General features: G+C 42.9%; 1 protein-coding gene across 4 annotated transcripts in view; it reads left to right on the top strand.

Moving 5' to 3' along the window:
• LOC123746568 (cysteine-rich protein 2-binding protein) overlaps positions 1-26544 on the top strand; it is a 50764-nt gene that overhangs the window by 7648 nt on the left and 16572 nt on the right. For all 4 annotated transcript variants that reach the window (XM_045728169.2, XM_045728171.2, XM_045728168.2 and 1 more), the window contains exons 3-8: positions 4787-5013; positions 7256-7393; positions 9419-9647; positions 14956-15162; positions 17463-17734; positions 23415-23531. In XM_045728169.2, coding sequence (XP_045584125.1) covers positions 4787-5013; positions 7256-7393; positions 9419-9647; positions 14956-15162; positions 17463-17734; positions 23415-23531 — 1190 coding nt within the window. The remainder of the gene's footprint in view (positions 1-4786; positions 5014-7255; positions 7394-9418; positions 9648-14955; positions 15163-17462; positions 17735-23414; positions 23532-26544) is intronic.

The following is a 26544-nucleotide window of genomic DNA, read 5'->3' as shown; positions in this document are numbered from 1 at the left end:
GAATTGGATGAAATGAATACTCAATTTTACTTTTGCGGGAACAGGATATGCTAACCAAATTAACTTTACAAATTAAATGAAGAGCTTACTTAACATGGATGTCTTTATCTTGTACAATATTCCTGTCTTTTACTTGTCATCTCCAAGAGTTTTCTGTTGGCCAGGAATATTGGTACTGTACATGGCTGGACACTTCTGAGAAGTTGTTACAGATTTGGAGCTCTGCTTTGAGCGAGTCCACTTGCAGAAGATTTCTCTCATTGTGGGCATTGCTGCATGGAATACAGAAGATATAAGCACATACCTTCAGATTTGTGAAAGGGACCTAAGATTTACTGAATATCTTAAGATAGTGTTTCTCACTGTGGCCATCTATCATCTCGGGAGAACATGTTGATAAATGGCTGCACAATCATCCCATACTCTTTAAGTAGGAGAGGCAGTAAAAAAAAAAGCTAACCAAACCTTATGAATAATCAAGCGTACTTTTGGCTTTAAGGAAAAGGTGGTTATTCAATTGTATAAATCTCTGCTGTGTCCCCACCTGGATTATTGCATTCCGGCATAGAGACCTCGTCTTCAGAAAAACATTGCTTCATTGGGGAAAGCTCAACACCAGGCAACAAAATAATTCCAGAACTAAGTCAACTTTCATACCAGGAAAGGTTGAGGGCCATATGGCTAACAACACTGCAAACCAGACATGATACCTAGTTGATACATGCTTGATGGGGTTCTGGGAGTTCTTTTACTGCCCAAGCCCAGCCCGAGGCCAGGCTTGACTCGTGAGAGTTTGGTCCACCAGGTTGTTGCTTGGAGCGACCCGCAGGCCCACATATACCTGCTTGATGGGGTTCTGGGAATTTTTCTGCTCCCCAAGCCCGGCCCGAGGCCAGGCTTGACTTGTGAGAGCTTGGTCCATCAGGCTGTTGCTTGGAGCGGCCCGCAGGCCCACATACCCATCACAGCCCGGTAGATCCGGTACTCGATGAAGAAAACAATCTAGTTTTCTCCTGAAGATGTCTACGGTTGTTCCGGCAATATTTCTGATGCTTGCTGGTAGGACTTTGAACAGCCGCGGGCCTCTGATGTTTATACACTGTTCTCTGATTGTGCCTATGGCACCTCTGCTTTTCACTGGTTCTATTCTGCATTTTCTTCTTATCGTTCACTCAAGTATGTTGTTATTTTACTGTGTAGATTTGGTACCTGGCCTTCCAGTATTTTCCTGCTCTGAAGGGGGAAGTGAGTACTGATTAGTACTCTAGACGGGACAACACAAGTGATTTGAGGAGTACAACCATTGTGATGGGATCTCTGGACTTGAAGGTTCTCGTAATCCATCCTATCATTTTTCTGGCTGATGCAATACTTGCTTGGTTATGCTCCCTAAGTGTTAGGTCGTCAGACATCATTATTCCCAAATCCTTGACATGCTGTTTTCCTACTATGGGCAGATACGATTGTGTTTTGTACTCTGTATTATGTTTCAGATCCTAATTTTTGCCGTATCTTAGTACCTGGAATTTATCACCGTTAAACATCATGTTATTTTCTGCTGCCCAATCGAAAACTTTGTTAATGTCTGTTTGTAGTTTTTCAATGTCTTCAGCAGAGGTAATTTTCATGCTGATTTTTGTATCTGCAAAGGATGACACAAAGCTGTGACTTGTATTTTTGTCTATATCAGATATGAGAATAAGGAACAGCATGTGGTGCAAGGACTGTACCTTGAGGTACAGAGCTTTTAACTGCGCTCGGACTCTATTTTATTTGATTGACTGTTACTCTTTTTGTTCTATTCGACAGGAAATTGAGTATCCAGCATCCTACTTTACCAGTTATACCCATTGACCTCATTTTGTGTGCAATCACTCCATGGTCACATTTGTCGAATGCCTTTGCAAAGTCTGTGTATACAACATCTGCTTTCTGTTTTTCTTCTAATACCTCGGTGATTTGTCATAATGTTCAAGTAGCTGTGAGAGGCATGATCTTCCTGCTCTAAATCCATGTTGGCCTGGAATGTGGAGGTCATTGGTTGGTCATTGGATTGTGGAGATTAGGTCATTGATAGGGCTGATGTCATTGAAATGTTCAAAATACTGTTCTGAACAATTTGGAGGATGTTGATACAGACAACTTCTTTAAAAGGTCAGATGTAACACAAACAAGGAACAACAGTTTCAACCTTAAGAAGCCACAATGTTGGACTGAAAACAGGAGATGCTTTTTCACCCAACAGAGTTATAAACCTATGGAACTGCCTACCTGCCAAAGCTGTAAATGCCAAAACTCTGTTGAACTTAAAAATCTAGCAGGAAAAAATCATCAGGACAAATGGTGGAACCTTTAACAAGCCGCCAGCTTCCTGTCCTCATCGAGGCCACTAGAGTGTTAGTGGCCCTTGGATAAATTCAGAAAAATCTAATTAATCTATGTAAATATAGTATCTTGAAGGTTACAGGCATTGACTGCATCAGACTTCTCCAAAAGGTATGGCACTTGTTAGGCTCAGTTTTGATGTACAGTACTTTGTTATGAAAGTTGCTTTTAGAAAAGTCATACAGTGCTACCTCCATTTGTGAATTTAATCCATTCCCAGAGATGGGTCATAATTTGAAAATTTGTAACTCAAAACAAATTTTCCCATAAGAAATGTAAATTTATTTAATCTGTTCCACACTCCTAAAAATATTAACTTAAAAATACATTTCATCTATAATACACACACACACATTTTGTACTATAGTACTGTATGTACAAGTTGTAGCTTACCTTTATTGATGTCTTGTTGGCGTATGAAAGACAGTGAGGAAGGAGGGGGAAGGAGGAAAGGTGTTACTGTTTGGAAGGGAAGTCCCTTCCATTATAACATCAGGTATTGATGACTTCTCTGGGGTACCCTCTCTGTTTTGCCTGCATACCACTAGGACCTGGTTGTGGCTCACTGCTTGTTTTTCTCACTAAAAACCTTTCCATAGAAACTTGTCTTTCCCTATGTTTTAACATTTGTCTGTAGTGAGGCATCACAGTGTCATTGAAAAGGTTAAGGCAACGGCCTACTGCAATTTGGGCGAGTCATTTCAGCAAAAATTTGCATTTCTTCCTATACTGCACACAACTTCTTAATTTATTCTATAGTCATCCTCACATGTGTTTTCTTTGGTTGAACCTTACCACTGACTTTCTCGAGACCAATGACATGTTATATAATAATTACTTTTATGTTCATAAAACAAAAAAGCACAAAAAACAATGAAATTCTTTACAAAGAATTCAAGTGCGGATCGTCACTTAGCAGGCGGTATGGTATATCTTGAGGTTATCTTGAGATTATTTCAGGGCTTAGCATCCCCGCAGCCCGGTCCTCGACCAGGCCTCCATTTTGTTACACACCCCCTAGGAAGCAGCCCATAGCAGCTGTCTAACTTCCAGGTACCTATTTACTGCTAGGTAACAGGGGCATCAGGGTGAAAGAAACATTTTGCCCATTGGTCTCCGCCTCCACCGGGGATCGAACCCGGAACCTCAGGACTACGAATCTGAGCACTGTCCACTCAGCTGTCAGGCGCCCCAATATAGGTTAGCAGTACAGTATAAGTAGCAGCAGTATAACAGTATAGGTAGCAGTAGCACTTAACAGTATAGGTTAAGTGAGAATAAATTTGCATTTATTTCATCTATTGTATTTAGGTTTTCTAATGATTTATGCATGCTAAACTTGTAAGCTTTGAGTTAAATTAAAGTAAAAATGCTTCTATAAGCATATATTTGAGGTCTGGAATGGATTAATTTAGTTTACAGTACATCATTACGGGAAAAATTATTTGGTTCTCGAACAGATCGGCACTCGATCAGTCTTCTGGAATGAATTAAGTTTAGTACTGAGGTGCTTCCCAGGATAAGCCCCACAACAGTTGCCTACCTCCTGGGTACATATTTACTGCTAGGTAAACAGAGGTATAAGGTGAAAGGAGATGTGCCCAACCATTTCTGTCCAGCCCAGGAATTGAACCCAAGATCCCTAATTGTGAGTTGAGAATGAAGCCAACTGTACTATAATAAACTCTTATTATACTGTAAATTATTATACTGTGAGGGGTCGGCATAACTGGCCGACCCCTCACAGTGTTCAAGAGAGAACTGGATAAGCACCTCCAAAGGATACCTGATCAACCAGGCTGTGACTCATACATCAGACTGCGAGCAGCCGCGTCCAACAGCCTGGTTGATCAGTCCAGCAACCAGGAGGCCTGGTCGACGACCGGGTCGCGGGGATGCTAAGCCCCGGAAGCACCTCAAGGTAACCTCAAGGTAAGGTACTATACTAATGTACAAATGGAAGTATACTTTATTAGGTTTTCAACAATAATGTTAGTTATATTGAAATGCATGGATTTCTAAACAAAGCATTTCTGCAAGACTTGAATTCTAAATCAATATAGTAATTTTCTTTGACTCATAGTGCATGGGGGCGAGCCTATTTATTTTTCTAAAGTACAAATTACAGTGGGCACTTTGTTTGAATTACTTATATAATTATGATACAGATTCATGACCAGGAGGCTTTACCACAGCCCTTGCTGCAAGAGCAATGATTACTAAATCCACCTTTGAGAAGACTGCTTAGTAATGCTTAGATGTGACAATATTTAAACAAAAATTTTGGTTTTAATACAATACAGTACTGTATATACAGTATAATTTTTTCATAAATAGGCATTTTACCCGAGTTTCATAATTTTGTTGAATGTTCTGTACAGTAATTTATTTTTGTTGCCAGTTTGTGCCAAACACGAGTTGTGGACCGTGCCTGTACTGCAATAGCATGTCACCAGATGCCCCTGAGGAGCTTCTCCGGTGTGACGTGTGCAGACGGTGTGCGCACATATCGTGTCTCAAGTCAGGCTTGCCAAAGGGAGTTCTCATAGGGGACAACTTCTTCAACTTCACTTGCTGTATGTGTCATCACAGTGGACAAGATACCACCGTTCGAGCCAAATTAAATACGTAGGTTACTTTATAAAATGTCTAGTGCTTCAGAAATTAATAACTATTATATGCCTTGTCCAGTGTAGTTCCACTCCTTCACTTAAAATCTGAAGTGCCATTTATCCACACTGAAACACCATTTGTTATTGAAGTGTCACTTAACCATTAAAGCACCACTTAACCACTGAAGGGCTGCTTAACCACTGAAGCAGTCTTATTGGTTTTCCCTATATACGTGTAAATATTTTGATTAACTTCATTTCTTATTGGGATCTCCCATTATTCTTTGATTGCATGGCGACTCACCCATCTTAAATTGTGTTATCTTGATGAGCACCAATTAAAGCATATGCAATTTTAATTAAGCAAATAAGTTATTGGGATTCATATCTAGAAATGTCCATAATAACACATCTTACATTATTCTTCAGTTTTATCTCGTCTTTGATAGGCCCCATTTATATTATGCAGTTTAATATTGGTCACTGTACTATAGCATGGACATAAGAAAGCCTAGTGTACATTCTTCAGAATGACATGAATGAAAGACTGCAGTATAACAAAGGAAGTACTGTATTAATATATCAACACAAAATATAACACTCTATAATGGATACAAGTTGGATAAGTTTAAATTCAGAAAAGACTTTGGTAAATATCAGTTTAGAGAAAGGGTTGGTAGTTTATGGAGCAGATCACCAGGTCACATAACAGATGTGGGGTTGCTGGATGGTTTTAAGCAGTGGTTAGGTATATATGAGTGAGTTTGGTTGGGGTATAAATAAGAACTGCCTCACATGGACTAATAGTCCTTGAGCAGTTTCCTTTGTTCTTATGTGTACTGATAGGTGTGTGTTCTTCATTGTGTATACTTTGTGTGTGTGTACATTTATCTTGAGCAGTGTTGTGGAGTGAAGTATACTTGAAGGTAGATTTGTGGTAATGATTCTAGCATTTAATGAGCCTTAAATCTTAAAATTCTTGCCTTAAAACTGATAAACCATCATAGATGTACATGTATAATCTATATCTGTAAGTGTGTGTGTGTTTGTCTGTTCAAGGCTGGAGGTCATACTATTGTGGTTAGCCTCGTGCAACTTTCCATGGTGATTGTGTTTGTGTATATATTATATTTATTTATGTTAAATACACATACAGTTCTGTCATGCATGATAATGTGTTTATTGCTTTGATTCATGACTTGATATTAACCAAGCATCCACTTCTCTTATTTTATCATCTAGTTATATAATTCATTTGAATACATTTCACTAAAATTGCTTAACAAAGCATTGGTAGAACAGTTTATTCTAGGTACGCCTTGCATGTTTTTCTTCTTGATAGAAGGTGCAGTTTGCATGAAGGGTTTAATCTCTCGATGACTGCACCAGTACAAGTGTTGGGAGACGCATTTATGTTGAGAATGAAAAGTTTCAAAAGTGTTTGTTGCGTTGTGCTGTAGATTGAGGAGCGGCGACTAAAATGGAAGTTTTTTTCTGTTTGAATGTTGGTGGCACCAGGTATAAATGTGGCGCGGGTCAAATGTGGCCCAATTTGTTGGTCGACTGGAGATATTTAGACAGTGCTTTGACTATTTGATATTTTTCCTGCAACGAAAGGTCACCACCTAATATATGCTCGATGGTAAAGGGTATTTTAGGTGCGATAAATACTTGTTTGAAATTTATTCTGGCAATATGATGTCGGAAACAGTGAAGGAAATAGTGTTCGATTGTTTCAGGCGCCTGACAGTGGATGCAGAGTTCATTAATATCTGTTCTGTACTTAGAGCTGTGTGCTGCCAGTTTGGTGTGTCATAGCCTTAATTTTTTCATCATTACATCAATTTCTCTGCTTTTATATCTGATATGTTTCCAAGTTTCTCATTTATTTATTAATGGACCCATAGTACAAAGATGAGCATGACGTTTTCCATTTCATTACAAAATCTTGGGTGATGGTATCTTTGAAGGCTCCTTTACGTGTGCAACATGAGGAATTGGATGACGGGTAATGTGAGGTGTGTTGTGCATTGCTTTGGGTAGTTGATCTACAAGTTCATTATGGAGTCTACCACAATGCACTGGCACCCAATTCTCCTCACTTTTCAGATGTATTACAGAACAGTATTTGGTAATTTAACCATAAATACTTTACAAATTTATCCTAATTTTATGATGATCTTTCTAGTCATATCCAAATAGTTGTAACAAGGTGCAGTTATTGGGGTATTATTTACAACTTGTTTTCTCATGTGCAGGTCTCAGATTTTGCTGTTGGTGCTGTATAACCTACATATGGTAGAGGCCCACACTACTCGTAATGGCTTCTTTCACTTGAAGATCCACATTTATAAGTTCCTTAACCACCACTGGAAGGAAATATTCGGTCCAGAAAGGTACTGGTATATTGATGGTATTGTATATGGGTACTGGTATATATTTGCTGTGTATGAATAGACACTACTACATGTTGGTACTTAAGCATTATTCAGGTAATTTAGATCCTTCTTTTAATATTTGTTTTAATGGTTACATATCATTTTTGGCTAGGGTTTTGGCCAATAATATACCTTGGCGGGTTTTCTAACCCGTCAAGTGGTGCTCAATATACTTATTTCGTCCATGTCTTCTTGAAGGGCATCGCAATCATCTACATTTCTTATCTTTCCTATTATCTTAGCATCATCAGCAAACATGTTCGTATAATTCTGTATTTCATCTGGTAGATCGTTTATGTAGACAATGAACATTACCGGTGCACGAACTGAATCCTGTGGTACTCCGCTTGTGACATTTCTCTAGTCGGATACATTGGCTCTGATTACGGCCCTCATTTTTCTATCGGTTAGAAAATTTTTCATCCATGTTAGAAGCTTACCTGTCACCCCTCCAATATGTTGCAGTATCCAGAAAAACCTCTTATGTGGAATTGTGTCAAAAGCCTTAGGTCCAGATAGATGCAGTCAACCCAACTATCTCTTTCCTGCAAAATCTCTGTGGCTCGATTATAGACACTTGAGTAAATTCGTTATACAGGATCTTCCAGATCGAAAACCATACTGACTGCCTGATATTACGGTATATAATGTTTTTCTCCAGGTGTTCTACCCAATTAGTTTTAATTATTTTTTCACATATTTTGACTATTACACTTATCAATGATACAGGCCTATAATTTAAGGTGTCTTCTCTGCTGCCACTTTTGTAGATTGGAACTATGTTAGCTTTTTTCCACACATCTGGTATGACTCCTGTACACAGGGATGTCTGAAAAATCAGTTAAAGTGGAATGCTGAGCACAGGTGCACATTCTCTCAGAACAGATGGTGAAACTCCATCTGCACCCACTTCTTTGTTCTTACTAAGCTCCTTGCGCATTTTTTCACTTCATCTTTAGACACCTCTAAATGCTCGAAGTTGTTCTCTAGACTTCTTATTGTGTCTGGTTCTCTGAAGATTTCATTTTGTAGAAACACACTTTGGAATGTTTGTTTAATGTTTCACACATTTCTTTTCATTTTCTGTGAATCGTTTTCCCATTTTCTACCTCTGAATATTTACCTTTACCTGCAATTTGTTTATGAATTTATAGAATAGGCCTGGTTTTGTGACATTTGTCTGCGATCCCTTTTTCAAAATTTCTTTTTGCCTCTCTCCTCACTGCCGTGTAGCTGTTTCTCGCATCTTTGCATCGCTGGTATGTTTGGGGGTTTGGCCTTTTCCTATATTGATTCCATGCTTGTGTCTTTTGGTCTCTGGCCCTCTCATAATTTCTGTTGAACCAATCCTGTTTCCTAGGTCTGCATCTCTGTTTTGATATGAATGTTTGCATGCCTTCATCGTATATTTTGCAAAATTTGGCATACATCTCATTTACTTTCTTGCCTAGCAACAAGTTTGTCTAATTATACTCATTAATCAAATTTCTGAGGTCCCTATAGGTACTATCTCTCTTGAAATCGAGTTTAACAACTATTTCAATGTCCCCATTTTCTTCTAGATTATATCTAAGCATGTAATGTCTAACAGGACATGATCGATCATTCCTAAGGGAGGAAGGTACTGGATGTCAAATATCTCTTCTTCTTTCCTGGTGAATATTAATTCACCAGGAAAGATCCCTGATATGTGAAAGATCCCTTGCAGATCATGATATGTTTACCAGATACTCCTTTTTCTATGCTGTGTATATCTTTGATTAAGAACTGAATGCCACTGCACACCATAGCATGTAATACCTGACCAGATCTCTATACCTTCAGGTATTGGCCGAGGTTACATTGGTGGCCAGGTTACATTGGTTGGATGTAAAGACTATCACAACAGCACCCACTAGACAAATAGAGGAATGGAATTACATTTTACTGGAGATCAGATAAGCCATAATTAAGCAATACACTCTGTTTATATTCTTATTGCAGTCGGAAAAAGAAGAAAAAGGTTATGCAAGCTTCACTGAGTGGGCAGCTGTCTCATTATGGACAGTATTTTGTTAGCGGTTTTGAGACGCTGCGAGATGGAGGGTGGTATAAACTAGCGAGTGTTCTTCCTCCGGCTCAGATCATACAGCGGCAGATGACCAAGAAACAGGGTGGCAAGGATACTTTAAGACATAGAAGTAGAAAAATGGTGAAGGATGAATCGTCTAAGGTGAGGAAAAGTTTTTTTTAAAAGTCACATTTCTGCATGTACTGTAAGTTTCTGTAGGGATCCAGTCTGAATGCTTTAATATAAATATTGATGATTTAGGAGATTTTACTTTTTTTCTGCAATTGTATATCTTAAGTTCTATTGATCATATGAATAAAAGGCTCTTTAACTCTTTTAATAGGAGTAATCATGTGAGGATTTTTGTGTTCTTTGTCATGAACTGTCAGAATAGTTTGTATTTTTCCGGTGTCAATTTACATTGGAATCACTTCATTTGATAATAAGAACTTATCAATTAAACTATCAAAGGAGTAGCAATAGCTAGTTGCTACCCCTTTTTTTCAGTAGAAAATGCTTCAACTCCTCAGACCCAAGAGGTTCCCATATTAGTGAATATATGCAGGAATACCAAAGATTGTGAACAACTGCACCAGGCATTGAATTACTGTACCAGTAGTTATTTCTGAGCAAGGGAATGCAAAAGAGAATCTAGAAAATTCATCTGACAGTAAGTATATATATTTATTCCTCGATTGTGATGAAAGTGGTCCTTTGAAATTTGTCGAGTCATTCAAATGGCTGAGTAGCTTTAATCAAATGTCCAGACTCAAACTTGAAATACTGAAGTGTAAGTTCAGAGCATGTAGAGCAAGAAGTAGTCATCTTCTTCACTTCCTCAACAGAATAAGGCAGATTTTGACATCGGACAAAATGACCCATAAGAGACACTGCAGGGTGACAGATTTTCATGCAATTCCTTAAGTTCATCCACTCTGGTGGCACCACATATGCATGAGAATGCATCTGTGGGAATGTTGTTTTACCTGGGCAATATGTAATGTCATAGTGGTAATGGGAGTTTGACTCCCCATCTAACTATTTTATCATTTTTAATCTTACCATCTGATTTAGAGTTGAACATGAAAGCAACATATGCTGATCAGTCAGAAGCTGAAAATGGCATCCAATGAAGTAGTGTAGCTACATCCTTAGAGCTTCAACAGTGACATAGGCTTCCTTCTCCACTGATGAGTGCCTCTGTTCACTATTTAATTAAAAGCGTTCAGAAGAAAGCTACTGGTTGTTCATTCTGGGTTAGATTAGCAGCAATGGTATGATCTGAAGCATCAGTTTCCACAGCGAAAGGAGCTATTGGGTTGATTGCTTGAACCACTGAGTCGGCAATGTTTTATTTCAATCCTTAATCCTGCAATAATACCAAGCCATATAATATACAATGCATATACAGTGGGGCCTCGACTTATGAATTTAATCTGTTCCCAGAGCTGGGCTGCAAGTTGAAAATTCGTAAGTCGAAATGACTTTTCCCATAAGAAATACTGTAATGTAAATTGAATTAATCTATTCCACACTCGAAAAATATTAACTTAAAAATACATTTTATGCTGAATACAAATTATTTTTCTAACTACAATACAGTACATATGTTTATCTTACCTTTATGGACTGGTCAAGGTGAGGTTACCTGTACCTCTTTCCCCCAGTTCTGCTGTTGCTCCAAGTCCTAGTTCGCTTGGAGACTTACCAAGGAAGAGTAGTCTTGTTAGGCCCCTTGGTGGCCGGCTCAGCCTTGGTTTCAGGCGCTGTTTGCTCGATGTCCAAACCCGGGGTTCTCGCAGCTCTGACTCTTTTTAAACAGATCGGGCCAGTCCGTTACATAGCTGATTCAATCTTCTTAAGTCTTCAATGTCAGGTCTTTCTGATGTGGATCTATTAACATTTGTTTGGTTAGCAGGTGGCTTAGTTGATGGTGTCCCACCTGCATGCTTCATCTTGGTGGCATTATGAAGTTTCCTGGCAGTTCTTTCGTTATTTCTTGTCCCTCCGTAAGTTCTCTTCTGTTTTGAATCGGGTTGTCTTGTCCTTCCTTTCTTGGTTGTTTCAGGACCTTCATCTTAAGTCGAATACTGTCACTTCGCACAGTACAGTCGCTTCGTATTGTGCAGCGCTGGTGGAGCTGCTTCAGCTTGTGTTCGGGGTGGATGTTACTTCTGCTCCGGTCCGCAAGCTGTCTTGTTTCGGTTTTGTTGTGGCCCCTTCAGTTCAAGATTGTTTTTCGAAGGCTCTTTTTCCTGTTGACATTGGCCTCTGGGGGTCAGGTTGGGGAGCTTCATGCTCTCCTTCGGCGCAGAGCTTTCTACTCTGGGTCCTGGTGGTAGGTTTGTTCGTTTGCAGCTGTCTCCTTCTTTTCTGGTAAAAAATGAGATTGCTGCTTTCCAGAGGGGGTGTTGGATTGTTGATGCTTGGTTGGTTTGGCCGGGGGTGCATAACATGTTATGTCTGGTTGCAGCTCTTTGCTATTGCCTGCGTGCCAGGGCCTCAGTGGCCGGGGACGTGCTTTAGGTTGACCTGGTTTCCCTTCTTCAATGTTCCAGGTCGTCCGTAGGGTTATTTGGTCCATCCAGCCTGCTGTCTATCCTCGTGCCCATGATGTTCGTAAGTTTGATGCGTTGGCTGCCACCTTCGGTAATACAGAGGAACCTCGTGTGACGAGCAGCCCCATCTACAAGCATTTCAGGGAACGAGCGAGCCACTCACAGAAGATTTATCTTGATTGACAAGCTTCTGCTCGATTAACCACTGGGCTGCGCCAACCGAGAAAACACTTTTTTTTATTTTTTTGTGCCCATTCAAAATGTGTGCGTGGTTGGGTGTGTACGAAATGGACTCTTAGGACCTCCAGTGAGAGGCCGCCATTTTGGAAAAAAATTCCAGAATCCCCTAGGGCTGCTGGCATTGCTAGTACTGAGTGAGAAACCATGAGTGGTGCATGCACCTATGGCTCCCAAACACCTGTCCGACTCGGTGTTGAAAGATCATGCGCTGTCGGTGAAATTCAAATCTTATTGGTTGAAGAACATAAGGGTCATAATATTGGTGAAGCTAGGCATAATAAGGACCTAACACAAAGGTCGGATGCAAGTGATGCAGCACCTATGAGGACGATACAGCGAGCATATCCAGTTGTAGCTCTGAGCGCCACCCTTGCCCACCTATGCCATCTCCAATTTATATAGATGATACATAGATGAATCGTTTTCTGCATTCAGTCATGATGCATCTGATAAAAGTAGCATAGATGAACAGTGTTAGTGGCTTCCATGGTGGTAATTTCCATAGATATTTTCAAGAATAGCTGAATCTCTTTCAGAATCACTGAATTTCTTTTAGATTGACGGACACTCTTTGAGGGTGGCTGAATCTCTTCCTGTGTGGGACCTTATAAAGCGATCTTTTCAAGATTACCTTACAAATTGATCTTTTCCTATAATCTTTTCATTACTATCTTATGCTTTACAAACTTGGCTACATACCACCTACAAGTACTAAAGCCAAGGGTGTACGTGAGTGCGTTATTTGCAAGCACACAGAATGAAGAAACTGTAAACGAAAATCTATCTGTACCTGGTGCAATGAGAGCGAAGTCGCGCTGTGTACCTTGGACTACTTCGTTGATTATTACTCACTTCCAAAGTACTGAGTGCGTAGTACAGTGTGTTACTGTGTAAATAGTGTGAGAAACTGTACATATTGTAATTTTAGTGAATTTTTAACAAGTAATATTGCGATAAACATTTATTGTGGACACATTGCTGACACACACATCACAGTGCCATGGAAAATTATGAACTTCCTACTGTATACATATTGTGAAGGACACAAATATGCATCATATATGATAAAAAAACGACAAATAAAACTGCATTGGAAATACACAGAACAAATCATTGAAAATATATTTGTGGCAACACGCGTTGCTTGAATGGCCCGTGCGACCGTGTCTGGGAGCTTCACGCACGAGCAACCAGCCCCTGATGACGTCACAGTGCACCTTGTCCACGTCCTCACGGCCAAAGTAAGTGGAATTTGACATTTATTTTTACATAGACATGTTCAGGGAAGGGAATTCGTCATTTTAATAAGAAAAAATAATTTTTTGGGAACGCTTAATTAATTTCATGCGCATGGGGAATTTCACAATAAACTCGGCGCATCACAGTGGTTAATAAGAAAACCATGTGGTGCTTCCTAGCGTTCCCACTGGTTCTCGCAAATTCTCCGACAACAGTGTTGTTGTTTTATTGTGCAGGACAAGCATCCCTCTGCATTTATTTGAGCTTTCTTTGTTTTTTTGTGGTTTTGTGACTGCAATTTGTAACCCATAATGTCGCCAAAGCAGCAGCTTGCTAAAGATTGTGTTGTCAAGAGGAAGGAGGACACAATTATTGTAGATTTGAAGAAAGAAATCGCCCGACTCAAGGGTGGATTCTTCTTCCACACCATAACTCCTCTCCTCCTCCCCATCGTCTCCCGCAATCCAGCAACGACTCTTAATAGGTAAAGTACTGTACAATTGAAAACGGTAAAACAAAACATTTATAATAATTACATGTATTATAATTACATTATAGAATTTCATATTGATGTTTTTCGGGGAGGGGGGGGGGGGTGGAGGAACGGATTAATTTTATTTCCAATATTTTCAGTGGGGAAATTAGTTTCTCAAGACGAGCATTTCACATGATGATCTCAGTGCTGGAACGGATTAAATTTGTTAATTGAGGCTCCTCTGTATGTCTTGGGATGACATTCGGGCACAGGGTTTTTGGAGGTCGAACAGGATCTTGGCCGCTCACTACCTAGTCAATGTTCCTGGCCTTAGTCAGGCATGTGTTGCATTGGGTCAGCGGTTGCAGCCAGTTGTCTCGACTTCAAGTTGAGGAGCGAGTGGCGATCGCCTCCTATGTAAGTCCCTCTTGCTTTATCTTTGGCGAAGTAGCTCCGGGGAGCCGAAGGGGCTCCCTTCCCCCCTCCCCAGAAAACCAGTGTTGAATGTAATGAAACACCATTTTCTGGGTGAGACCTGGAGGCTCCCTGGTAACTCTTCCTCCAGTTGGCGGTTTTTGCGTGTTTTGACATGCAGCCTCAGAACTGGGGGTGTGGATAGCTCGTTTTCATATGGCAAACATAGAATGCTTTCCATACGGGAGTTTCTATAGGCCATTGCTCCTCGTGCCTCTTTGAGGAGGCCAGGTTCTGGCTCGTGGTCCCTGGTAGGCCTAGAACTGCATTTGTTTTGAACGATGCCGGGGTCTAATACATTCATATCACCCCGAAGACTCTGGGTCTCGCCCAGAAAAATGATGTTTCATTACATTCAACTCTGGTTTTTCTAATAATTTGTGTAAATTGTTGTGCATTTCATAAGTTACAGAAGTCAGTATATTTTTATCTGAAAGAATCTGAATCTTTATGTGGGTAATTTATTTTATGCTTGGCCTTGCAGGAGATAGCACACATTAAGGAGGAAGTAGTGGATGAATCTGTAAGTTCTGGCGATGTTTCGTTTGACAGCCACGATGATTCGTCTCGAGGGTCGTGGTTCACGGAGAGAGAGCTCCTGAAGCCCCACACTTGTCCACCCCAGGCGCTCTTTGATAGTGAGGAAGATGAAGATGAACAAGAAACAAAGCCATGTTTTCTGCAAGTGAAGGTAGGACCATTAAAGAGGGTTGTGAATGTAGTGTGTGATAGGAGTTAGTCGAGTACTGTATAATACAGTTGGCCTTCACTCCTGGAAAAATTGTATTTCCTAAATAAATAAAGCAAACATCAACATTAAATGTAAATTAAATAGGAAACATATTTAAGTTTCGGAAACCAAAATAGTTCTGCTTTTTCCACTACCAAATAAAACATCTACTTGTATTTAATACTGAATTTAATGTTTCTTCCACAAATAGAGCATTTGTCCAGCTACAAATACAGGACATAATAAAGTCAGAATGCTTGAAATGGTCAATGATGCAAGAATATAATCCAAATAGATGTAATGTCTGAAATAAAGTGATTGTGGAAGCCAGATACACTTCTGAGAATAGGGTAAACCCCATGAATTAGTGTAGATCATTCACAGTAACCCATATTACAGCTGTAATGTGTTCAACCAATATAATATAAATATGCACCCATGCACTTGGAAATTTGGTATAGAAGTGTTCAACCATGTAACATACCATTAAATGCACATTCTACAAAACTGTGTAGAGTGCAGGCCACCTTTAGTGAAAAAAAAAATAGGTGATGTTCTCATTCTCTCTTCTAATCATAGTAAAACATTATTTTCCAGCCACAAATCTATAAAATAGATGTCTGTCTGCCCCTCTGAGGTTGGAGGCTAGCCTCGTTAAAAATTTGCAGGGTGACTGTGCTTTGTTCAGGGATGCTGTTAAGCAGGTTAGGGGTAATGGAGAGGGAAGGGTGGTGGGGGCTAGGGAGGGTGGTGGGGGAGCTAGGGAGGGTGGTGGGGGAGCTAGGGAGGGTGGTGGGGGACTATGGAAGGTGGTGTGTGATTGGTGCTTACCTATCAGTTACTTTGGGGAGTGAGATCTAGCTCTTTATGCCCCACTTTTGATGATAAAAATAGTCATAACAAACACTCAGTTTGGGATGAAAACCTAGGATTACTCAGAATACCTTAACACTGACACCATCTCTGCTAATCATGGGGGGTAATTAGGCTAAATGACTCGGGGAAAAGATCAGTCAATTAGTATCGGATTAGCTGGAATTTTATCATTAATAATTTGGAAGGAGGGATGGAATTACTTCAAAACTGCTTACTCGAGACAAGGGGAATATTTAATCTAATAGGATATTCAGAGGATCACAGGAATTTCCTGTGAAAGATCACACAGAATGCTTGGGATGTGCAAGTGTGCTTAAATCTAACCTAAAATGTTGGTAAAACTCAAGAATGCGAGTCAGGAAGCTTGACTTGCTGCTGAGAAAGTGGTAAATCTAAGGATCAGTGTGGCTTATCCACACTGATCCATTCACAAACCACATAACTCTGACATTTCCCACCTCAAAACTTGATATAAAAGTACTTTCCTATGTAACACAAAATGTGTCTCCGATATTTAACCTAGTGAGCGTGCAGAGATCCTTTACTGCTAGAATCCACTCAGTAAAACGTCTAAATTACTGGGACCGACTAAAGAGCCTAAATCTGTACTCCCTTGAGCGCAGGCGGGAGAGATACATAATAATTTACACGTGGAAAATAATTGAAGGGCTGGTCCCAAACCTGCACACAGAAATAACACCACATGAGACCAGAAGACATGGCAGGATGTGCAGAATACCCCCGTTGAAAAGTAGAGGTGCAACAGGTTCTCTGAGAGAGAGAACTATCAACATCAGAGGCCCGAGACTGTTCAACACGCTTCCACTACACATAAGGGGCATAACTGGCAAACCCCTCACAGTGTTCAAGAGAGAACTGGATAAGCACCTCCAAAGGATACCTGATCAACCAGGCTGTGACTCATACGTCAGGCTGCGAGCAGCCGCGTCTAACAGCCTGGTTGATCAGTCCAGCAACCAGGAGGCCTGGTCGATGACCGGGCCGCGGGGACACTAAGCCCCGGAAGCACCTCAAGGTAGCCTCAAGGTAGGTAGGTAGATACTACACAAATGAAGGACTGCCTGCATAATGCATTAAAAGATCTGTGCTGTATTAGAAAGTCATGCATGTTCAGACATATTTTCCTTTTAATATTAATAAAATACAAGCCTGCAGAACTTGAAGGCTTTGCTATTAAAATGTATATATACAGTACTGTATATTTTGCGAGTGTCTTCTAATACAGCTCCATTGTGGAAGGTTTTCAATGTAATTTAACAAGGATTCTATTACTTCAGAGCAGCATCTATGTTTATTTAAGTCATTACATATTTATGTTCTTCAGTATATTTTCAAGAAATATATTTTTTCCAAACAAAATTTAGATGGATTTGAAGAAAGAAGTAACACTGGAAGAAGTTAATCCAGATTGTGAAATGAAAGAGAGGCCAAACATTAAGGTAAAAGAGGAAGATTGTGATGCAGAGTTCATTGATGTAGATGGAAATGAAAGTGAAGTGCCACCAGACGACAAGAGAGAGAGAGAGCCACTAGAGGACCCTCTGTGGATTAAAGCATCACTCTTCACCAAGACCACCACCTCTGACACCATGCTCAAGGCTCATCCACCTACATCAAAACAGGAAACAAAAGAAAGGTAAGAAGCTTTAAAAATAATTCCAATTGTCAGGGACAAGTGGCCTATATTAAGACTTATTGAGGCCCCGTAGCTTGAACTAGTTAATAAAGTGAAGCTGTGTGTATAGTGCATGTAAGCAACATTGGTACCTTCCCATAGTCATTGTCTGCAACAGAAAGCTTGCAATTTTTCAGGTTAACATTAACTATTCAGCATGATAGATATTATTGTATAGAGCATCTCTACACACCATTTCATTTCAGAAAAAATGTCAAATTTTCAAGAGAAAAATTGTCCCCGCTCTCAAGCGACATCGGTCTGCGAAAGTGTTAAAATTCTTTAGGCCCGTGGAAACCCCTTGAAGGTCTGTGCCTCCTCTTCCTCCCCAATCTGGGTGTGGTTCACCCTGCTTCTGGTCTTTTCCCACTGGTTCTAGCTCTGAAGCATCTGAGGGTTTCAGAGTCTGGTCAGGGCTTAGCTTGGGGGTGTAGCTCAATCTTTTCTGGAGGTGGTCCCATCTGCATTGACAGAGAGGCAGTTGAGCTTTCTGGTTGTGTTGAGGTTTTGGGGCGCTCGTCTTCACAGTCGCCCATTTGCCCCGAGCCTTCTCCTTGGGAGGACACGTTCCTGTCTTGGGTGTTAGACGAGGACTTTAGTTTCACTATGAAGCCTTCAGGAATTGAAGGAGAGCTCGATGAGTGCCCTTGCGTGCCTTTCAATCCATTGTGCATTTTGGTTGTTTTCTCTGTGGCGGGTCTTTTGTTGCAGGGGGGAGGGGATAATTTTTTTGTATCTTCCCACTATGTATAAGTTGGATTGCTCAGCTCCTCCCCTTTGGGTTTGGTTGAAAGTTGCATTTGTGTTCCTCAGATTCTTTGTTTATCCAGAGGTTTCCGTCCTCCTGTGCTGTACCTTCTGTGGCCCACATGGATTTGCTTTAGGAATGCATACTTCTTTTCCATGATGGACCTGGCCTCTTTCAAATACAGATCTGCCTCCTCTTATTGGTTGCAATAAGAGGTTTCTGGTTTATCCTGGCTGACTGACAACTCTCTCTTATCCTTGGGGGCTTGGCAGGGGTTCTGTCAGACCTACATGCTTGATTGATGGGAGATGAGCTCCGCTTTTCAGGTGTTTCTGAGTAGAGCTTCCTCTGCTTTGTTCCTATCTGATTGCTCCAGCAGTTACCAAGGTTGTGGGCAAGTGGCAGCTCCATGTGCAGCTGCCTGTGCTGTCCAGAGCCCTTATTGTGGAAGACCTCAGGGTGTGTTTGCATCTGGTGGCAGTCCTCTGTGTCTGGGTTCTTGTGGAGAGGCTCTGAGCGTCTTCATGAAGACGTGTTGTTGGGGTCCGCTCTGAGGGTGAAGGTCGTGTAGCCGGTTTCGGCCTTGGCAGCCTTGCCCAAGATGCTCACCCATTTCTTTTGGGAGGTGTTGATGGCATTTTATTTGGCACACCTAAAGTGAGTGGCTCGTCTGCTGGCTTATCGGGGTTTGGCTCTCCTTGCGGTTCATATCTGGGGAGTGTTCAATGTCCTGGCAAACTGCCTGTCTTGGTTCATTCCCCTGTCCATGGAATAGACAGTTGATGCCAACACCTTCCGTTGGCTGTGCCGGATGTACAGACTACTGGACTTTGACCTCTTCGTGTCGGCGTAGTCTCGGCGTCTCCCGATCTGTGGCGCCCTTCCCCGACTGCGAGGCTATCATGGTGGATGCATTTCGGCAGGACTGGTTGAGGTGAGGTTAACTGTACCTCTTTCCCCTGGTCCAGCTATTGCTTTGGGTTCTGGTTTGGTTGGAATCCTACCAAGGGAGAGTAGTCCTCATAGCCACATGGTGGCCAGCCGGCCCAGCCTTTGTTCCAGGCTCCGTTTGCTCCGTGAGTGAACCCGGGATTTTTTCCGCGGCTCCTGTCTCTTCCAACAGGTCGGACTAGTCCGGTACATGACTGGTTCGATCTTCTACTCCACTCTTTGCGTCTGATCTTTTTTATGTGGGTTTATCACAATTTGTATGGTGATCAGGTGGCTTTGTTGATGGTGTGCCACCTGAGAGCTTTATCTCGGCGACAGTATGACATTTCCTGGCATTTTTTCCGCCATCATCTCTCTTTTTGTAGGTTGTCTTCTCTTTCTGATTGGGTTGTCCTGTTCTTTCTGTCTTGGCTTTTTCAGGACCGTCATTTGATTGTCTAATACTGTCATCTCGTATCATGTGGAGCTGGCAGAGCTGCTTCTGCTTGCGTTCAGGGTGGATGCCCCGTTCCATAAGATGCGCCACCTGAGCCATCCTGGTCCGTCTTGGTCCATGGACAGGGTGTTCTCCTATCTTTCCTCTCCTGTTTTTTTTTCTTTTTGTTTTGGAGGTCGAACAGGGTCCTGGTCGCCCTTTATTTGGTTAATGTTCTTGCTCCTGGGCATTCTGTGTTGCTTTGGGTCGCAGGTTGCAGCCAGTTGTTTCAACTTCGCATTGAGGAATATGTGGCGGCCACCTCCTGGTTAAGTCCCTCTTTTCCTTTATATTTGGGTATGTAGTTTTCTGTGGAGAGCCGTAGGGGCTCTCCACAGAAAACTAGCGTTGAATGTAATGAAACGCCATTTTCTGGGTGAGCCCCCGTAGGCTCCCTGGCAACCCTCCCTCCCTCCGGTCGACAGTTTTTCGCGTTGTTCAATGCTTAGCTTCCGAACTGGAGTGCTGGGTAGCCTGGCCCGGGAATGTTCGGGGCTTCCCCCTTCCCCTCTCGGGAAGGGGAAAGCTGAGTGGACGAACAGTGCGACAGTGGAGTGTGACGTTTGCTTGTTTCCTTGGGAATGGAGGAAGTTCTGCCTCTTTTCGTTTCTTTGTTGTACTTTTCTTACCATGTGGAGTTTGTTTTATTATGCCTACCTTTCTGGGTGCTTAACCCCAGTCGTTGGCAGATAAGGAAAACCCCCCAATTCAAGGAAGAGGGGGGGTGGGGTTGTTTCCAGGGCCATTGCTCCCTGAAACCTCTCTGAGTGGGCCAAGTTTTGGCTCGGGGTCCCCAGTAGGCTGAACTCTATAAACTAATGCCCCGGCCTAATATATCACACATTAGCCCGATAGCTCCAGGGAGCCTCTAGGGCTCACCTAGAAAATGGCATTTCATTACATTCAACGCTGGTTTTTTGGGTTCAATTCAGTGTTATCCTCTTCCTTCCCTTGTGGGATTGGTTATCCCTTATTTCTTCCCTCTCCCCCCATCCCCCGTTTCCAGTTCTGACACGTCTGAAGGTTTCTGAGTCGGGGCAGGATTTAGCTTAGGTTGTGGCTTGGGCCATTCCAGGGTGTTTCGCATTCCGACTTGTGCACGGAGGAAGTTCAGCCTCACGCTCATGCCATGGCTTCTGGGTCTTTCCAGCGGGCCCTTTCTTTTGATGCCTCTCCCCTGGACTCTACTTTTTTATCACAGGCAGTAGGTGTGGATGTTGGTTCTGCCCTGCAGCTCTAATTTGTGGTTTGCAGGATTTGGGGGAAGTTGGAGTAGGGCCCTTGGGTCTATTTGATCCTTTGTGGGCCTTTGTGCCTTCTGCAGAAGGTCTGGTGTTGGGGGGTGGGGGTTCTTTTCCCACTCCTTGTATGAGTTCAGTTGGATATGGCTTACCCCCCTGGGTTCATTTCCAGGTGCCTTTGGGCCCTTCAGTTTCATTCTTCTGGAGGTTTCCTTCCTTCCAAATTCCCTGGTAGTGACTTGAGAGGTCATGTGTTCATACTTCTCCGGTTCTGCTTTGCTTATGAATCCAGCTTCTTTTGAGTCCAGTTCTTCCTCCCCTTTGGGTGCATTCTGAAGTTCCGGTGTCGTCCTGGCTAGCAGACTGTCCTTGGAGCTTGGTGCGGTTCCATTCTACCTGCATGCTTTTGAGTGGTAAGAGGTATTTCCTATGTTAGCAAACCGTGCTTGCCCTGTCTTAGACTTGGTGTGGACCCTGGCTCTTGCTTTTGCATCTCCCTTTATTTCACTTAGTGGTGTCTCAGTTTTTGTCGGCTGCGGCCACTGCTTGTTGGCCTATGGCTGTCTTGTATTTCGCAGGGGTTCGGTCTCATAGTCGAGCCAGGGTCTGCTGTAGCAGGGTTTTTGGGTCATTCCTTGTGGCCTGCAGTGGGGTTGGTTGGTCCCACCTCCTTTGTCGGGTTTGTTGCTTCTGGGGCAGGCCTCCTCTCCTTGCTTTCGTTGTCATCTCTGAATATTGTAGGTAGCTTCAGGCTTGGTCAAAATGACTTAGTCTCTTGAGCGGGTTTCTGCCTGTTTCCACAATAGGACTCTTTGGAACCGGTTCATTCTAGTCCTGTCTCAAGGTTGTACAAGTTCATCCCATGCCTCTCTCTTCCAATGACTGCATTGTCCGGGTCCATCTCGTTCTCGAGCCAGGCACTTGGGTAATGTGTCTGGACCCCCTGGACACATCTTGGTGCATCCCTCTCCATTCTGGTTTCTGGAATTGGTTAGGTTTTGTAGTGAGGCAGCAGGTCTTTTGTTTTTGGGTTTCCCATTTAATCTGCATCTTGGGTTTGTATGAGTTTCACTTGGGTCGTGGTGGCCCATCTTCTGTTGTTAGGTGATAGTGTTGGCCTACCTTGACACTATCACCTAACAGTGGGTTAGGTGATAGTGTCGCTCTGGCCAGTGGGCTCCACCTCAACCAGCTGGACTGGTTGAGGTGGGGGGTGTACTGCCTCATTCCCTAAGTTTGGCTGTTGCTTTAAGTCCTGGCACTCTTGAAGTCATTCATGGAATGATGATTCTTCTGGCTTCTTGGTGGCCATCCCGACCTTGGTTCTGGGGCTGTTTGCTTGGTGTCCATCTCAGGCATTTAAAGTGGCTACTCTTTCAGTGGGTTGGACTGGTGTTGTCCTTTACCTGTTTGACCTTCTCCTCTGTTCTTCTTGTCTAGTGTTTTGATGCATGTGGATCACCCTCTCTATGGTAATAAAGTAATTTTTTCAAGGTGTCCGATCTGTGGTCCTCTCAACAGTAGTTTATCATGTCTTGGCGTGTCTTCTTCCATTTTGTCCCTTCACTGTTGCTTCTCGGTTTCTGATTGGTTGTTCTGCCCTTTCTTGGCTTTTCCTTGCTCAGCATTTTCTGCCATGTGCTGTCCCCTCTGGGTTCTGCCATGTGCCTGGTCCCTTGACCGGGTTCTTTCTTTTCTTCAGTTTCCTCCATTCCGGTGGCCCCTTTGGTCCTGGCTTGTTTTAGCAAACGTTTTTATGCTTGCACTGGGCTCTGGTTGCCTGGTGTGGATGCTTCTTGGGCACTGGGGCTTTGTTCTTTAGGCCTTTGTGGGTAATTTGTTGGGATGCTGGCAGCAGAACCAGATTAGGATCCAGCATATTATCAAGATCATATTCTGGCCAGAATATGATCTGGCATAATCATATTCTGGCTCTGGTCCTTAGTAGGTCAAACAACTTTCATGACTGATGTGATTTATTAATATGGAGTAATCTCGGCAAGATAGGTTCAGGGAGCCACTGGGGCACCTACAAAATGAGGCATTTCGTTACACTCAATGCTAAGTTTTCTGTCTTCAAATCTTCCATTTGTATATTATCTTGGTGGCATGTTTGGTTTGAAACCTAGACAAGAGCCTGTAAAGTACATGATTATGTGTATTGTTTCCATACCTATATCATCAAACCATGGCTTTCTAATTAAGACAAATATATATGTTGTGCAGTGTACGTGCATTGAGTGGATATGAGGAGCGACAGTTGCTGCGGCACTTAGAGCATCTTCAGGAATCTGGTCCTTTACCCCCACATCTGCATCGTTTTCGTCGAAAATTGGCTGTCAGGTAAGTTGTGAATTTTGTTACAGGGATAATGCATTTTTTTGTGGGGGGTGCCCCGTCGGCTCCCTGGAGCTATCCAGGCTGAATGGATATATATAATTTTCTGGCATCAGTTAATGTGCATGGAGTTCTTGCCTATCGGGGACCATGAACCTGGCCCCCTCAAGAGAGGTGCGAGGAGCAATGCCAATAGAAACCCCCATGTGGTTGGGAGCATTCTATGTCTGCCATCGACTGGGTCTGGCACCCAGAAAAGTAGGCACCCAAAAACAAACCCCCCTATTCTGGTGAAACTATTGCTACCGAAAGCCAAATGAGTGGACAGAACTCCCCAAACGGAAATTAGCAAACGAGCAAGACATCGTCACATTCATATGCCGCTGTCTGCGCAAAATCCCCCCCCCCTCCCTGGGAGGGGGAAAGGGGAGCCCCAGACCTTCGTGCCGGCGATCCAACCACCAGTTCTTGGTCGATAGGATTTTAGAATAGTCTAGTGCCTCTGGCTCCTGCTTTTTGTCTCGATTCTGTGCCTTGTGGCATGGTCTGTCTCTACAGGTGGTGTGAGAGCCAGGAGTAATATTCCATGGTACTCAGGCTGCACACGCCTAGGGTTCTCTTCCCTAGGCACCTAGTAAGTACTGTTCTTGGGGCTTGGGGCCTCCTTCCCAAAGTCCCCTTGGGTTTTACCTCTGCTGTGTCTTACTGCTCGGTACTTGGCCGCCTTGGGGTCAGCTGGGGTGTTGTTACCCTTGTTTGTCTCCGGGTAGGAGGTAGTTTTCAGACCTGATAGGGGCGCGTGGTACTGCAAAGCTAGTTAACACCTCTCATAGCGGCCGGATCTGTTCCACCTGGGTACGTTGTCTTCTTGTGGGGTTTTTCTTTTGTTTTTTGTTCCTGCCAGGTGGGGGGGTCTGCCTTCGTTAGTCCCCTTAGCTGTTGCTGGGGTATATACAGTATGTACTCAACTAGTTGTGGTTGCGGGGGTTGAGGTTTGGCTCTTTGGTCCTGCCTCTCAACCGTCAATCAACTGATGTACAGATTCCTGACCCTACTGGGCTCTATCATATCTACATTTGAAACTGTGTATGGAGTCAGCCTCCACCACATCACTTTCTAGTCCATTCCATTTATTAACTACTCTGACATTGAAAAAGTTCTTTCTAATGTCTCTGTGGCTCCTTTGGGTACTCGGCTTTCACCTGTGTCCCCTTGTGCGTGTACCACCCGTGTTAAATAATCCATCCTTGTCTACCCTGTCAATTCCCCTGAGAATTTTGTATGTGGTGATCATGTCTTCCCTAGCTCTTCTGCCTTCCAGCGATGTGAGGTGCAGTTCACGTAGTCTGTCCTCATAGCTCATGCCTCTTAGTTCTGGGACTAGCCTAGTGGCATACTTCTGAATTTTTTCCAGCTTCATGGAAAAGCTTCTTCCTTCCTTCCGTGTGTACTCACCTAATTGTGCTTGTGGGGGTTGAGCTTTGGCTCTTTGGTCCTGCCTCTCAACTGCCAATCAACTGGTGTACAGATTCCTGAGCCTACTGGGCTCTATTATATCTACATTTGAAACTGTGTATGGAGTCAGCCTCCACCACATCACTTCCTAGTGCATTCCATTTATTAACTACTGACACTGAAAAAATTCTTTCTAACATCTCTGTGGCTCATCTGGGGTACTAAGTTTCCACCTGTGTCCCCTTGTTCATGTCCCACCCATGCTGAAGAGTTTGTCTTTGTTCACCCTGTCAATTTCCCTGAGAATTTTGTAGGTGGTTATCATGTCTCCCCTTACTCTTTTCCAGGGATGTGAGGTTCAGCTCCTTTAGCCTTTCCTCGTAGCTCATTCCTCTCAGTTCCGGGACGAGCCTGGTGGCATACCAGGCCGGTATGGCCGGTAATGGGAGCCGGTCGGCCGAGCGGACAGCACGCTGGACTTGTGATCCTGGGTTCGATCCTGGGCGCCGGCGAGAAACAATGGGCAGAGTTTCTTTCACCCTATGCCCCTGTTACCTAGCAGTAAAATAGGTACCTGGGTGTTAGTCAGCTGTCACGGGCTGCTTCCTGGGGGTGGAGGTCTGGTCGAGGACTGGTCCGCGGGGACAATAAAGCCCTGAAATCATCTCGAGATAACCTCTCGAGATATACCGCTGAATCTTCTCTAACTTTGTCTTGTGTTTAACTAGGTATGGCTCCAGGCTGGAGCTGCATACTCCACTAGAACTTGTCCCCAGAGGCCCACATCAAAAGAATATCATCAGCGGCATATGCTAGACTGGCCAACGTAAGAACTGCTTTTAGAATCTTGTGTAAGGAATCGTTCAGGACCCTGTATACCACTTATGTCAGACCAATCCTGGAGTATGCAGCTCCAGCCTGGAGTATGCAGCACACACACACACACACACAGGGTGGTTTCCATCCTATTTGCCTAACAAGCCAAGTTTTCATGAATTTATATATTTTTCTATTTTTTTTCTTATGAAATTAAAATGCTTCCATTTAATTATGTAGGACCTATTTTTTTTTAATTTGAGTTAAAACTAAGGAAAATATACGACCGTATATGTGCTATATTAGGCCTCAGATCTTGTGTATTAGGCCTAGGAATGTTAGGTTAGTTTAGTTTGGCTTTGCAACATAAGTAGAAAATAGTTTTTTGGATTGTCCAACTCAATAGTTAAGATTTCTACTTTCTAATTTCGTCGTAGGCCAGTATATATACTGTGGTCCTCATCGTTACCATAAGTACTACCAAAACCGGAGGATGGGCTGCAGATTGTCACCTCCGGTGAGGTGATGGATTGTCACCTCCGGTGAGGTGATGGATTGTCACCTCCGGTGAGGTGATGGATTGTCACCTCCGGTGAGGTGATGGATTGTCACCTCCGGTGAGGTGATGGATCGTCACCTCCGGTGAGGTGATGGATTGTCACCTCCGGTGAGGTGACGGATTGTCATCTTCTCCCGACACCTCTTTGTGGGGGGCTAGGTTATGGCTCTGTTCCTCAGTAGGCCTAAA

Source organism: Procambarus clarkii, chromosome 90, assembly GCF_040958095.1.
Source record: "Procambarus clarkii isolate CNS0578487 chromosome 90, FALCON_Pclarkii_2.0, whole genome shotgun sequence".
Lineage (NCBI taxonomy): Eukaryota > Metazoa > Arthropoda > Malacostraca > Decapoda > Cambaridae > Procambarus > Procambarus clarkii.
Note: the sequence above shows the minus strand (reverse complement) of the source record. Positions and strands in the feature narration are given on the sequence as shown.